The sequence below is a fragment of the Salvia splendens genome, chromosome 18 (genome assembly GCF_004379255.2).
Source record: "Salvia splendens isolate huo1 chromosome 18, SspV2, whole genome shotgun sequence".
Classification (NCBI taxonomy): domain Eukaryota; kingdom Viridiplantae; phylum Streptophyta; class Magnoliopsida; order Lamiales; family Lamiaceae; genus Salvia; species Salvia splendens.
In genome coordinates, this window is record NC_056049.1 from 16,452,987 (window position 1) to 16,466,592 (window position 13,606).

Consider the following 13,606-nt stretch of genomic DNA (forward strand, 5'->3'; position numbering starts at 1 on the left):
GCCGATTGGTGTTTTATACGCCGTTCTATACGCCCACAATGCATCATCGAGCTTCAAAGCCCAGTCCTTTCTATTCGCATTCACCGTCTTCTCCAAGATACCTTTGATCTCTCGATTGGCCAATTCAGTTTGACCATTGGCTTGAGGGTGATATGGGGAAGTGATTCGGTGCTTGACACCACACCATATTTACTCAATACGACTTCCAACCACTTGTTCTTGAAATGAGAACCCCCGTCACTAAGTAAGGCTCTCGGCGCCCCAAACCTCGTAAAAATATTCTTCTTGACAAAGTTAATCACCACCTTGGAGGAGTTGACCGGAGTAGGGATTGCTTCCACCCAACGGGACACGTAATCGATCGCCAAAAGGATGTATTGATGGCCAGAGGATGGTGGGAAGGGACCCATGAAGTCAATCCCCCACACATCGAAAAGCTCTATCTCCACAAGAGTTGTCATCGGCATTTCCTTCCTCTTGGAGACACCCCCCGTTCTTTGGCATTTATCACAATGAAGAACGAACTGTTGACAGTCTCCATAGATGCTAGGCCAATAAAATCCGCATTGAAGTACTTTCATCGCCGTCCGATTAGCTCCAAAATGTCCTCCACTAGGACTTGAGTGACAGTTTCTGATCACCGCTTCCCATTGCTCATTGGGAGTGCATCTCCTAATCACCATATCCGCACATCTTCTAAATAGGAACGGCTCATCCCAAAAATAGAACTTGACATCATGAAAGAACTTCCTCATTTGATGCTTGTTGAGGCCCTCTGGAACCACCTTGGCTACTAGAAAGTTCACAATATCTGCAAACCATGGTACGGAGCTCTGAGCATAGAAGAGATGCTCATCAGGGAACTCCTCATTGATAGGCTTCTTCAAGTTCTCCCCTTCAAAACAGTGCTCCAATCTAGATAAGTGATCGGCTACCACATTCTCACACCCCTTTCTGTCCCGAATCTCCAAGTCAAATTCTTGTAGCAAAAGAACCCAACGAATTAATCGAGGCTTGGCATCCACCTTAGCAAACAAATAGCGAATGGCGGCATGATCTGTAAAAACAATTGTCTTTGCTCCAATGAGGTACGGGCGAAACTTGTCAAAGGAATATACCACAGCCAACATCTCCTTCTCCGTGGTGGTGTAATTTGCCTGAGCCGGATCTAGAGTCCGGCTCGCATAGTAGATCACTCTGAACACTTTATCCCTCTTCTGCCCCAATGCTGAACCTACAGCCACGTCACTGGCATCGCACATAATCTCGAAAGGCTGTGACCAATCTGGAGCTATAAGTACAGGAGCACTCACCAACACTTTCTTCAAAATTTCAAAGGCTGCAGACATTCTGCAGAGAAGTTGAACTTGACATCCTTGGCTAGCAAATTGGAAAGGGGGCGGGCTATCTGAGAGAAATCCTTAATGAATCGACGATAAAACCCCGCGTGCCCCAAGAAACTCCTCACAGCTTTCTCACTAGACGGTGGCGGCATCTGCTCAATCGCCACGATCTTGGCTCTATCAACTTCTAGTCCTGCAGCAGATATTTTGTGCCCAAGCACAATACCATCCCGTACCATGAAGTGGCACTTCTCCCAGTTCAGCACCAAGTTGGTCTCCTCGCATCTCTGTAATACTCTCGTCAGATTATCCAAACAATGATCATAAGAAGACCCAAAAACCGAGAAGTCATCCATGAAGACTTCCATGATGTCTTCCACCATGTCGTGGAAGATGGACATCATACATCTCTGAAACGTGGCAGGGGCGTTGCATAGTCCAAAAGACCTCCTCCGGAAGGCATAGACACCATACGGGCAAATAAAGGCCGATTTATATTGGTCCTCTGGGGCGATCAGGATTTGATTGTATCCGGAATAGCCGTCGAGGAAGCAGTAGTACTCATATCCCCCTAGTCTGTCAAGCATCTGATCAATAAATGGAAGAGGGAAATGGTCCTTCCTCATGGCTGCATTGAGAACTCGGTAGTCGATGCAAACTCGCCATCCTGTCACCAATCTGGTGGCTATCATCTCATCATTGCCACCTTGAATCACAGTCATTCCACCCTTCTTGGCTACGACTTGGGTGGGACTCACCCAATCACTGTCCGAAATAGCATATATAATCTCGGCTTTCAACCACTTCAATACCTCCTTTTTCACCACATCTTGCATTATCGGATTGAGCCTCCTTTGATTCTGAGCTTTAGGTTTGGATCCTTCTTCTAATAGAATCCTGTGCATGCAGACAGTAGGGCTGATTCCCTTGAGGTCCGAGATAGACCACCCTATGGCTCCCTTATGCTTTCTGAGCACTCGCAGCAATTTATCGAGTTCAGTGGAAGTAAGTGATGAAGAGACAATTACCGGATACGTCTCATTCTCTCCAAGGAAAGCATATTTGAGGTGTGAAGGCAACGGCTTAAGTTCCTCTTTCTTCTCTTCTTTCTCTTCCTCGTCTGCCGGATCTTTGAGAGATAAAAATTTGTTGTTCCTTCTTGGAATCTCCCCACCAGAATTAAGAGCTCCCACAAAATGAAGTAGTTCTTCAGCAAATTCAGACACTTGCAGACTGTCTGAAGCCAGTAAAGACTGCGATAGGCATCGCTCGAGCCTGTCTTGATAAGAAATAGCATGGGCTACCTCTCTCACACAATCATCAATCACCTCGATCATGTTACACTGTTTGAACCTCCAAGCATCCTCGTCATCATATTTCTGCATCGCATCATAGATGGAAAATGTGATACTCTCATCATTCAGTCGGAGAGTAAGTTCTCCTTTGTGCACATCAATCAGTGCTCTCCCTCTGCTGGGATATCAAGCTATATAACACAAAAATTGTCCCCGGCAAAGGCGCCAAAAACTTGACTCAACTTTATTTTATTCAATTAATACCCGCAAGTGTACGGGGTTATTGTAGCATTTAGCAAGCAAGAGTATATCGTATCCCACAGAGACAAATAAGTGTCAACTTGAGTACCACGAACCAATTTCAACTACTATCCAGACAATCAGAAATTTTTGGTTTTAAAACTAACAACTACGAAAAGCATGTAAAGTCAGAGAATAAAATAGAACACTTAAACGCGAAAGCAATTAAGAAAGCTGTGTAAGATGGTGGAGAAATATGCAGAATTCAAGGATCCGATGCACAACTCATAGCCTAACCCAATTGAAATCGATTTACCATTTAAAGTCTCTAGAATTATTGAATCAATCACACATGTAGATTAAACCCCCTCCCGAGGTGAGAAACTTGTAGATTAAGTGTAACAATTGAAGTCCCCTTCTAATTCTTAGACCTAACTCCCAATAGATCGATTAGATAACAGATTCCACTCAAAACCTCAACTCTCCCGAGTTCTATTGAATTAAGGTGTGAATTATTCTTCTTTCAAGATTAATTGTTTCATCTCCCGATTACTCTAAGAAATCCTAACACTCCCAATTGGTGATCAAGCAATTGTTAGGGAAAAGCACAAGAATAATTCAAATAATTACAAGAGCAAGATAAAAACGAAGTCAATTGGATTAATAATTATGAATCAATGCATCTTCACCAAGAATTCTACACAAAGTGTTTAGCTACTCATGTTCAAAGTAGAAAACAAACAAAAACAAAAGAAAACAATAGAATTCATGATACGGATTACAATTGGCGGAGGAATCGAAGCTTGAATCTTCAATCTTCTTCCAAGAGTTCTTGATAGAGAGAGAGTGTGTGTTTTTGCGGCTTGTAGAGAATGGAATCGAATAGCCCTAGCTCTTGCCTCTTATTTTTCCTCCAAAAATCACGTCTGGAAATCAAAATATCGTCAAACTGACGGACCCGACCGGGTGTATTTATTGCCTAGGAAATTCACCCGACCGGGTAGGATGCTACTGGACTCCTCGCGTGTTAAATGAGTCACCCGGCCGGGTGGAATTAATGAACTGGAAATTCACCCGGCCGGGTGGGATGCTACTGGACTCCTCGCGTGTTAAATGAGTCACCCGGCCGGGTGGAATTAATGAACTGGAAATTCACCCGGCCGGGTCGCCCTTGCTCGGCAGCTTCTGGCCTTCGGCAGAATTCACGTTGACACCCGGCCGGATGGAATTTAACCACATGATATTCACCCGGCCGGGTAGTTCCCTTTTTGCTGCATTTTCCCCTACTTTTTGCCTAAAACACTCAACAAACATGTGAACCCCAAAATATAGAGTAATTGGCTGGAAATAACCATTTTGAGCACCGAAACTCAATAATTATGCACATCAACATACCAATCACAACACTATGAATACAAGTTTGTCACCCGCTCCTTAGTCCCTCCCCTCGTCACGTTTTCCCCGTCTTCACTATCCTTAGTAAGGGCGGTCGTGACATGGACTCAGCGGCTCTGGTTAGTTTGTTGTCAGTTGGACACCTTGGCTCTGCAGATCTTAGACATCATATGGCTTTGATCCTGGGTATGACATCTCAGCGGCAGGTTCGATTCTCACACATCTACAGAGAAGGGAACCGGGCCACTGACTTTCTGGCAGGTAGGGGGGTCCAGACCCCTGCCCTTACATACTTTGATACAATCTCTGCGCCTCGGTACCTGAAGGCGCTAGTTAGGATGGACCAGCTAGGATATCCTAACTTGCGTTAGCAACGTAGAGATGTGGGTTGAACTTGTTCTCATGTTGATTTGCTTTACTTTATATTCGTCTTTTCCTTTTGTTTATTTAGCCCATCTTTCCCTCTTGATAGCATGGAGGATCCCGGCTTGTGGGACCTCTGGTTTGCATTTTCATGTTCTTGTTTTGGATCTTAGTCACTTTTGGGCTAAGACCAGGTTTTTGGAACATTACATTTTGATCGTATTCACGGGTTGGGGGTCTGCCTAAACCTCCCGCCCACAAAGGGAGTTTTTTATTAAAATAAATGGCACTGTTAATTGAGATTAAGGAATTTGCAAGGTTCTTAGGGGCTTTTAGGAGTTACGGATCTAGGATTGACAAGCCTAGTGTTAGTAATCAACGTTTTGCATCGCATGAGTATAAGCTAGGTGGCTCGTTCTATCAAAGTAAGAACTGTGCTAAGGTGTTACAGTTGAAATTTGTATAACCATAACTGTGAACGCACATCCCTGAAATTCCCTTATCTCTTATATTTTATCTCTGTGATCTATTTGCAATTAGTTGTTTATGGCTTTCAAGTGTTCTTTGTTTTAAAAAAAAATCTCTAAAACTTTCGGTTTTCCAAATAGTAATTGAATTTTAGTAGAAGGTAGACAGTCTGTGATTGTTTTCCCCGTGATCGATATCCGATACTGACCTTTAGCTATACTAGATCTACTCAGTATACTTGCAGGTATTTGTAGTACTAATAAAAAGTTCATCATCTGCTAAAACAAAGACTTAAACTTTGTTTGCTTCTTATACATTTAAATATTTGTAAAACATCTTATAAATTCACAAGCAAACACAATGTAATAATAAAAGTGATTCTATTCATGCGAAATGACTCGAATAATACTGAAACGGGCTAAAAGTGGATTGTAGAGTTTTTCGTATACTAGCAAGATTCTATTCGTGGTAGAAACATGTTTTTCAGTATACCAAACCTAACACATTTCACACATTTTACATACTCACACACTATACACATTTTACACACTTCACACAGCGAAAGTCTTGTACAAAACAAATAAATCAGACATAAGACCTATATTGCATGCTAGAACGCAAATATTCATGCTCAAAGAATATAAATCTTAAAACATGAATTCTACGGTTTAGGGTTACCGATTTGATTCATTAAAGAATTGTCGATTGCTTGCGCCTTCTCCACGATGATATTTGAAACTCGACCACAAATCTTCTAATCTGTTCCCGAACTCAAGTTATGATTTTTTGGTGGGCAAAGCTTATCAAAACTGAAAGGACTAGACTAGAAAGAAGACAAAAGCTACTCTCAGAAAAAAGAGAGAAAATTCGAAAATCTCCTTCTTAGAATTTTTTAAAACTATGATATACATTCTTATGTCTTCTGTCTAGTCTCCATTATATAGAGTTATTATGGGTCACATTAGGGATCCATGGAGGTTGGACTGAGCTATGCTTGTTTGTCATTTAATTAAATTACGCCCCTATTAAATTTAAGCCCAAATAGAATATTATAATCAACCACTACAGTAATATAATGTTGACCTTCCATCCAATCCCAAATTACGAGTAATGCTTTGCATTCCTCTTTAATACGTTATATTCTGCGTTTAAGATATAAATGTCCATTAATTAACTTAGTTTGAAATTCTTATTTATTATTCATGGAATAAATTCCAACTGCCAGTTTTCGAATAATATAACGTTATTTCAAACTCCTCTTGAGGACATTATCAAACTAGACTCACCTAGTGCACCATTTGATAAGTCAAAGTAGTGCATAATCAATATCGTATTCTCAATGTTATGTCAACAATGATTAAGGAACACTTCATCTTTCATTAAATAACAAGAAAAACTCATCTCACCGTTATATCCGTTCAGTGCTATACCACACCAATGTCATCTTATTTCAGTAAGGCTTAGAAATATGCGGACAGACATTGCAACCTTTCGCGATAAGTAGCCAAAGCGTATCTGGTTGTGAAATATTGTTTTTCCTTTGTTCAGAACTGACCGTGTTACCTTAAAGTGGACGACGCCCACAACCGGTCTACTAAAACAACGACTTAGACTTGTTTTGTTTCTTATACTTTTAAATATGTTTAATACAACCATTAAATGTACTAAAAACATAACGTCATTATGACAAAATAATCTGTTTTAAATATGTGAAAATCATTTCCTGTGCATCGCACGGGTGGTGACACTAGATTATGTAAATGGTGAAAGTGAGATCACAGTACGCTGGCGCTGCTCACCATCTGAATCGCCGTCGTTATCGGCGGTTCTACTCCAGGATAATGGCCATATGTTGATGTTGAGCTCCGTCGAGCTTGCGGCGCGCGCCAGCGCTGCTTCCATTCTTCTTCTCTCTCCTCCGATTGCCTTCTCCTTCACGCTCTGAGCTTCTTCATCGGTTTTCTTCTCGCTCTTCCTAAATATATCTCTGCACCGCTTTGACGAAGTCAACGTGAAATTCACTGTCAATTCAGCAGCGGAGGATTCAAACTCAGGTTTCGGATCTCAATCCGCGCGCGGTGGAGCGAGGTTAAGATTGTGGAGGGGGAGGAAGACGACGTCGGAGAGGAGATTCAGAGGCGGGCTAGAGGGGTTTCTGACCATCCAAAACTCGAATTCAGAGGCGGGAGAGAGGGGTTTCTGACCATCCTAAACTCGAATTCAGGTGATGAATTGGAATCACAAAAAGTATCATTTCTTTAAAAACATAGTAATAACAAACATCAACAATACCATATCATTTTATAAACATTATATATCATTTTATACACCAAAAGTGTCATTTTATGCACCAAAAGTATCATTTTTTCAAGAAGAAATCTTATAACTACCATATTTACCTTCTTTTCATGAAAAAATCATTCTCCAAAGAGGAAGGTAGTTGAGAAGGTATGATACATATATGTTTTGGAATGCTTCTTGTTTTATTTTTTTATTTTAGAAAATAATTTACCTTTCCCGTTATTGACCCAGCCTAATAACGTCAAACCCAATCTAACCCAAAATCATCGGGTTCGTATCGGGTCCCAACCCAACGGGTTCATGTCGGATTCATGAGGATTATCGTGTCATCTAAAAAAAGTCAACCATCAGTTAATGATAATAAGTCACAATACAATATAGTTTGACACAACACAAAAACGACTAAAACATGATATTGTACGAATTGAACACGATATTACACGATAAAATAAGATATTACAAATTTAAATAATTATTTTCTTAAATCATAATAATAAAATTAAATATTAAAGTATAGTAATATTAAATCTAAAGAATTAAAATAATTATTTTTAATAAAATTAAAGTAAAAATTTTTAATTTAGAAAAAATTAAGTTCTGTTTTTTAATTAAAAAATTAGAGTACAATATTTTTTTAATTAATTAAAATAACTAACATTAAAGTTTAATATATTTTTAATTAATAAAAATTATTAAAATAATTATATTTTTCTTAACGGATAACTCAAACCCGACCCTAACCAGACCCAACCTAACCCGTTATATTCGGGTTCTTATTGGGTCGATCCTATAAGGATCCAAATCCTAAAATGAGTGTTAGTGTCGGGTTAACTTCGTGTGAATTTGTGTTGGATTAAAAATAGTCAGCCCTAATTTTGGGGAGTACTGCTGAACTCTAGCAAACATGCACATTCAAAATTACATAACACATGATTAACCAACACATGAAGATAGCATTAATCTTGGCTTGGGAAAAGAGATTGCAAAATAAATAAATAAAATGTTGTGATTGTCAAAAAGAAAAAGGTGGGAATAGAATGATAAAACATGGTTTACATATAGAAGTGACAGATCATGCGGAAGGAAGAATTTCCAAGGCAACTTCCTTGAGTGATGGCATCATTTCCTGTTGATGCACACATATGTATTCGTTTCTCATTTTCTTTAGAACCCTCCATGGTCCAGGATAGCACCTGAGAGAGAGAGAGAGAGAGAGAGTATAAAACTAAAACTAAAACTAAAACTAAATCTAAATGTATCGAAGAAGATGTAGCAGTAGCGAGAGAGACGAAACCTGAAGAGCACACCCCCGTTCCGTCCTTTAAAGTTGTGAATATAATAGACGGTCTCCATCTTGGGGAAAAATGATAGGGTGAGTGCAGCTAGCTTTGGATAGAAGAATGCAGGATAATCTTTTAGCTTGTCATGGGAAAAAAACTGATTTTCTTTTGCATAACAATAATTTTGCATACAAAGGAAAGGATACAGCCTGATCTTATTCTATCCAGCTCCCCGTTGAAAATAATCAGATTTCGAGACGTCTCAACTACAGCCTCTTTGTACAGTTCTTCCACCACCAGCATCTCTGCTTATGTACATAAGAATAACCATTTTATTTACGACGAAAAGATGATCCAAATACAGTATGTAATACCAATACCAATACCATTAACATTGAAATATGGATAGCCAACTAGGAAGAGTTGGTCTTCTGGCTTTACTCGGTCAGCCATTTTAACCTTGGACATGAAACCAAAATCTTCAAAGAATGATGGTTTTGTTAAGTAGTCTAATTTGAGAGAAGAACCTCCAAAAACTGATTTTCTTGCAAACTCGACTTCATTGGCCTCGGGCAAGAACTGCAAGTTTGGGTATAGTTTTTCAGATATAGAATGGGGTATCCTAATTATGCAGTTGTAGAGACATACAACTCTAGTGCGGGTGGTTTTCTCAGGACTAACAAGAAGGTCACAGTATTGACGAATGAGTTGTAAGCTCCCCGTCATTTCTATACCACCTTCACCATCGCCTAGTAGTACAAAGAAGAAACTTGAGAGTTGTGAATACTGAATACTAATTGCAACCCAAAAAAGGAGACTTAATTACCTGGCACAGAGTCCAGACCCGAGGTAGGAAATTCTATTTCCTGAGGATTTTGAATATGATACTAGTAATATTTTTCTACTTTAAAACAAAATGAACAGACCAAGATTGACTGACCATCAGCTGTTTCTTGTTCTTTATTGCCAATTCAGTGGCTGCTTTAGCCTGTTAAATCTCAGAAAAAAGTTGTCAACACGACGGATTCAAGCAAGATATGCATTACATATTTGAAAATCTAAAACATAATATAGTATTCCCTCCGTCCTATACAAGATGTCCACCTTTCCTTTTTAGTTTGTCCACTTTCTATATTTGAAAATAAATTACTCTCTTATTAAAATATTCAACTACTTTTTTCTCTCTACTTACTCTCTTATCAAAAATCCCGTGCCACTAAAAAATGTGGACATCTTAAGTGAAACGGAAAGAGTACTTATTATTTACTATTTAAAATAATATTTCAAAAATCGTATCTCCCTTATTTATTTTACAACTTTATAAGATGATGAAAACACCAATACAAAATTTAATAAATTTTTATATAAAATAATACTCATTTTAATCATGAAATTTAAGTAAAATAAAATTTTGGTTAATCTCATGACGTTTCAAATCAATATATTAAATCACAAATTTTTAATCTTTTTTAGTGAACACATTCGATTACATTATGTTGCCTTTTGTTATGTTTAAAGTAGTGTTTATTAAAGGGTTAATGGCCCAAAAAACTATGAAATTAGGTCAAATTATGGCATATCTCGTTATTTATAAAAATGGTCAATTATATCGTAACTTTGACATTTTTCTCAATTGTCTCACGATCTATAATCTAGGAAAAATTATATATGCTTTTGACAAATGAAAAATATTATACGAACAAAACATTCAACTATTTAAACGACGTCATTTTATATATTTAGTCAATTATGTCTTTAATTTTTACATACGTGCGCATTATGCTAATAAATTCAGAAATGTAGCATGATGAAATTTTTTTCTATGAGACAATGAGAAAAACGTCAGATTTATGATTTAATTGGGCATTTTTGAAAGTTGCATAATATATTTGATCAAATTTCATGATTTTTTTGCTATTTCCCCTTTATTAAAATAATAAAAATATGTATTTTAATGAAAATATGATATTGATATTTTAATATTTTATATATACAAATTATGATATTATAGAGATATGAAACTATAAATCTAAGAGAATTAGCATACATTATTTTATACTCCCTCTGTCTACGAATAGGAGTCCCGTTTTTCCATTTTGTTTTGTCCACGAATAGGATTCTCGGTTCATAATTTCCATAAATGGTAAATAGACTCCAAATTCCACAAACTCACTCCATTCACATATTATTTAAAACTAATACATACAAGTTGACTCATATTCCACTAACTTTCTTTCACTCACTTTTCTTAACATTTACTAAAACCCGTGCCGGAGAGAATGGGACTCATATTTGCAGATGAAGGGAATCCTAAATAATAAAAGTTCAAATTCGATTATATTACCATTATATAACATATTCTCAAATTTATTGAAGAAAAAGTAATGCTCCTAGAGTTCAACTTTGACAATACTCCCTCCGTCCACAAAGAGTATGAACATTTCGTTCGACATGAATTTTAATGCATAATTGATAAAGTAAGAGAGACAAAAAGAAAAAAATTTAAAAGTAATTTTAGTGAACAATGTGTCCCACCTCATTAAACAAAAATAATTTTCTAAAATTAGAAAATTCATAACTAAATGAAAAAGTCCATACTCTTCATCGACGGAGAAGTATATATTATCCTTCACAATCCACAAAAAGTAGTAGTACTACTCCATCTGTCTCGGCTAAGATGACACATTTCTTAGCCGGCACGAGATTTTAGGAGTTGTTGGTTACTGTATTTAATTGGAGAGAGAAAATATGGGTGGAAGTATTAAAATAGAAAGAGAAAGAGATGAATATTTTAACTTGAGGTGGGAAAAAGTGGTTAAGTGTATTAATTGGAGAGAGAAATTTTTCAAAAAGGGAAATGTACCATGTTACTTGAGACAAACTAAAGAGGAAAACGTGTCATCTTAAGTGGGACGAAGGGAGTACTTGGTAATACGTTAATTTAAGTGGAACCCACACAGCTGTAAATTGAACTCTTCCTAATTCTTTACTTATTCCCTTTCGTCTACCTCTCTCCTCACCCTCCTTCTATCTCTAAATAAAAGATGCAGGGTCACCCAGGGGCAAAGCTACTTGGGAGGGGTAAGGGGGCAAATGCCTCTCCCCAATATAATTTTTTATATCATTTTGTTCTTTTATTTTTCTAATTTTTTCAATTTTCTTTTTAAATGCTCCACCTCAAATTATTAAAATTTTTTTATAAAAATATATTTATCCCTTTTGAGTTGAATTCCTGGATTGGTCACGGGCACTGGCCAAGCCCCTGCTGGAACGGCCCATAATAGGTCCGTCCTTGGAGTCAACGCGGACTCTTATTGTGGAATGGAGGTAATATGTTATAGGCAGAACACAACACTTGATAAACAATGCTTACTTGCTTAAGTAGTTCATCATAATCACTCGGAAACTGGGTTTCGAATTCCATTGAATTGTTGCTCTTCCCGACTCCAAATTTGAAAGCCGCAAGATTTCGCGACGATCCCGAATTTAACTATTAACAAAAAAAATAAAAACAAGACGTGAATTTGTGATATTTATGTTGAAATCCTAAAAGAAACAGGAACTAACAATTTCTAACCTCACCTGTGAGTGTACAACGGGAAACCAAGAAACGGTTGGGAAACTTAACAATGCCATTCAATTTCCACTTCTCTCTCTTCTTTCATTTTGTTTTATTTTACTTTATTCAGGATAAATATTTCGCTTGTGGACATGGATACGCCGTACTATCTAGATGGAGTATTATATTCAGATTTAATTTATAAGAGATACTATCATATGTGAACTGTTCATTAATTAATAATAAATAAATAGGCAAATATTTTATCATTTTCGTTTGTAGTTTCTTACGATTTTTTCTCATAAAAATAGGCACTCCTTTTCCAAACTCTTCTATTCTCTTTAAATAATTTTTTTAACGTACCCCTCTCTAATTGAGTCGCTGTCATTGCAGAAACTTACTTCTCATTTCTCTATATGATAATAATTGATTCAGTTTTCCTTTATTACTTCATTCTCTATCTTACTTTGTTCTTTTTTTATTCTATTTTTTCATGGGATATTGGTCACTAAAATCATGAACTTTGTCAAAAATTTGATATTTCCCATTAATATTAAAATTGGTTTAGAATATCATAAACTTTGCACTTTAATTGGTATTTCTTGCTGCATGTCTATCACCATATTTGACTAACTTACGAGGTTTTTTTTATCATACTTGACACATTTAAATCAATGTGGTTTTCTATGTGACATTTTATCCTATTTGTTATGAGCTTAAAAGGTGGTTTAAAATATCATAAAACGTATCACGGGTTGCCTACTTAAAATAAGATTTTAATGAAAATATCTTATTTGGGTCAATTTGGGAAATACCAAACAAAGTGCAAAGTTTGTGATATTCTAGACCAATTTTAAAGTTCATGCGAAATATCAAATTTTAGGTAAAGTTCATGGTTCTAGAAACCAATATCCATTTTTTTCATCTCTTACTTTCTCTCGTTCATTTAACACAATTCATATTTTTTTAAACTTCGAACCGAAAAGAAACGCCTAGTGGAATAGATGAAGTATTAATAAGGCTCATTTGCTCTCTTTAAATAATTTCTTTAATATACTCACTAATTAGGAATAAATATATATTCATTGGTGCTTTCGTTTTGAAAGCATGTATATTCCTCGTTCCCCTCAGTTCTCACGTGTTAATGTCATAGTTGGACTATAAATTTCAACAATATTTTGATTATCCTTAAAAAAACAATATTTTGATTATCTTTAGTCTACCGACCCTTTTCAGCGACTCTTGGTGGGTACATTGTTTCAGCGCCTTACTTGGAAATAGTTCCATGACTATCAAAGTTCAAATCCATATTGTCCATGACAAGATTTTGTTTATCATTCAGAAATGTCATCGCACTGCTGT

At 36.9% G+C, this 13,606-nt stretch overlaps 1 protein-coding gene across 4 annotated transcripts; it reads right to left on the minus strand.

Moving 5' to 3' along the window:
• Positions 1 to 8,338: 8,338 nt before the first annotated feature.
• On the minus strand, positions 8,339 to 12,405 carry LOC121775966 (protein LPA3). Of its 4 annotated transcripts, none has more exons than XM_042173080.1 (9): positions 12,268 to 12,405; positions 12,059 to 12,175; positions 9,626 to 9,673; positions 9,512 to 9,551; positions 9,367 to 9,434; positions 9,072 to 9,264; positions 8,892 to 8,993; positions 8,700 to 8,817; positions 8,339 to 8,598 (listed from the first exon to the last, which is right to left on the minus strand). In XM_042173080.1, the coding sequence occupies exons 1-9, from the start codon at positions 12,319 to 12,321 to the stop codon at positions 8,478 to 8,480; spliced, it is 861 nt and encodes a 286-aa protein (XP_042029014.1). In that variant the 5' UTR covers positions 12,322 to 12,405; the 3' UTR covers positions 8,339 to 8,477. The 4 variants fall into 4 exon arrangements, with proteins under 4 accessions (XP_042029014.1, XP_042029013.1, XP_042029012.1 ...); XM_042173079.1 differs by having other exon boundaries at positions 8,892 to 8,990; positions 9,334 to 9,434; XM_042173078.1 differs by having other exon boundaries at positions 9,334 to 9,434.
• Between the last annotated feature and the right edge of the window lie 1,201 nt (positions 12,406 to 13,606).

What these genes read in the sequence shown, in the direction of transcription:
- LOC121775966 (XM_042173078.1), bottom strand. Translation starts at nt 12,321, where the DNA reads ATGGCATTGTTAAGTTTCCCAACCGTTTCTTGGTTTCCCGTTGTACAC. An exon ending in TTCCCGTTGTACACTCACAG is followed by an intron (nt 12,176 to 12,267) that starts GTGAGGTTAGAA and finishes TTTTGTTAATAG; the next exon opens with TTAAATTCGGGATCGTCGCG. An exon ending in GGATAGAATAAGATCAGGCT is followed by an intron (nt 8,818 to 8,891) that starts GTATCCTTTCCT and finishes ACAAGCTAAAAG; the next exon opens with ATTATCCTGCATTCTTCTAT.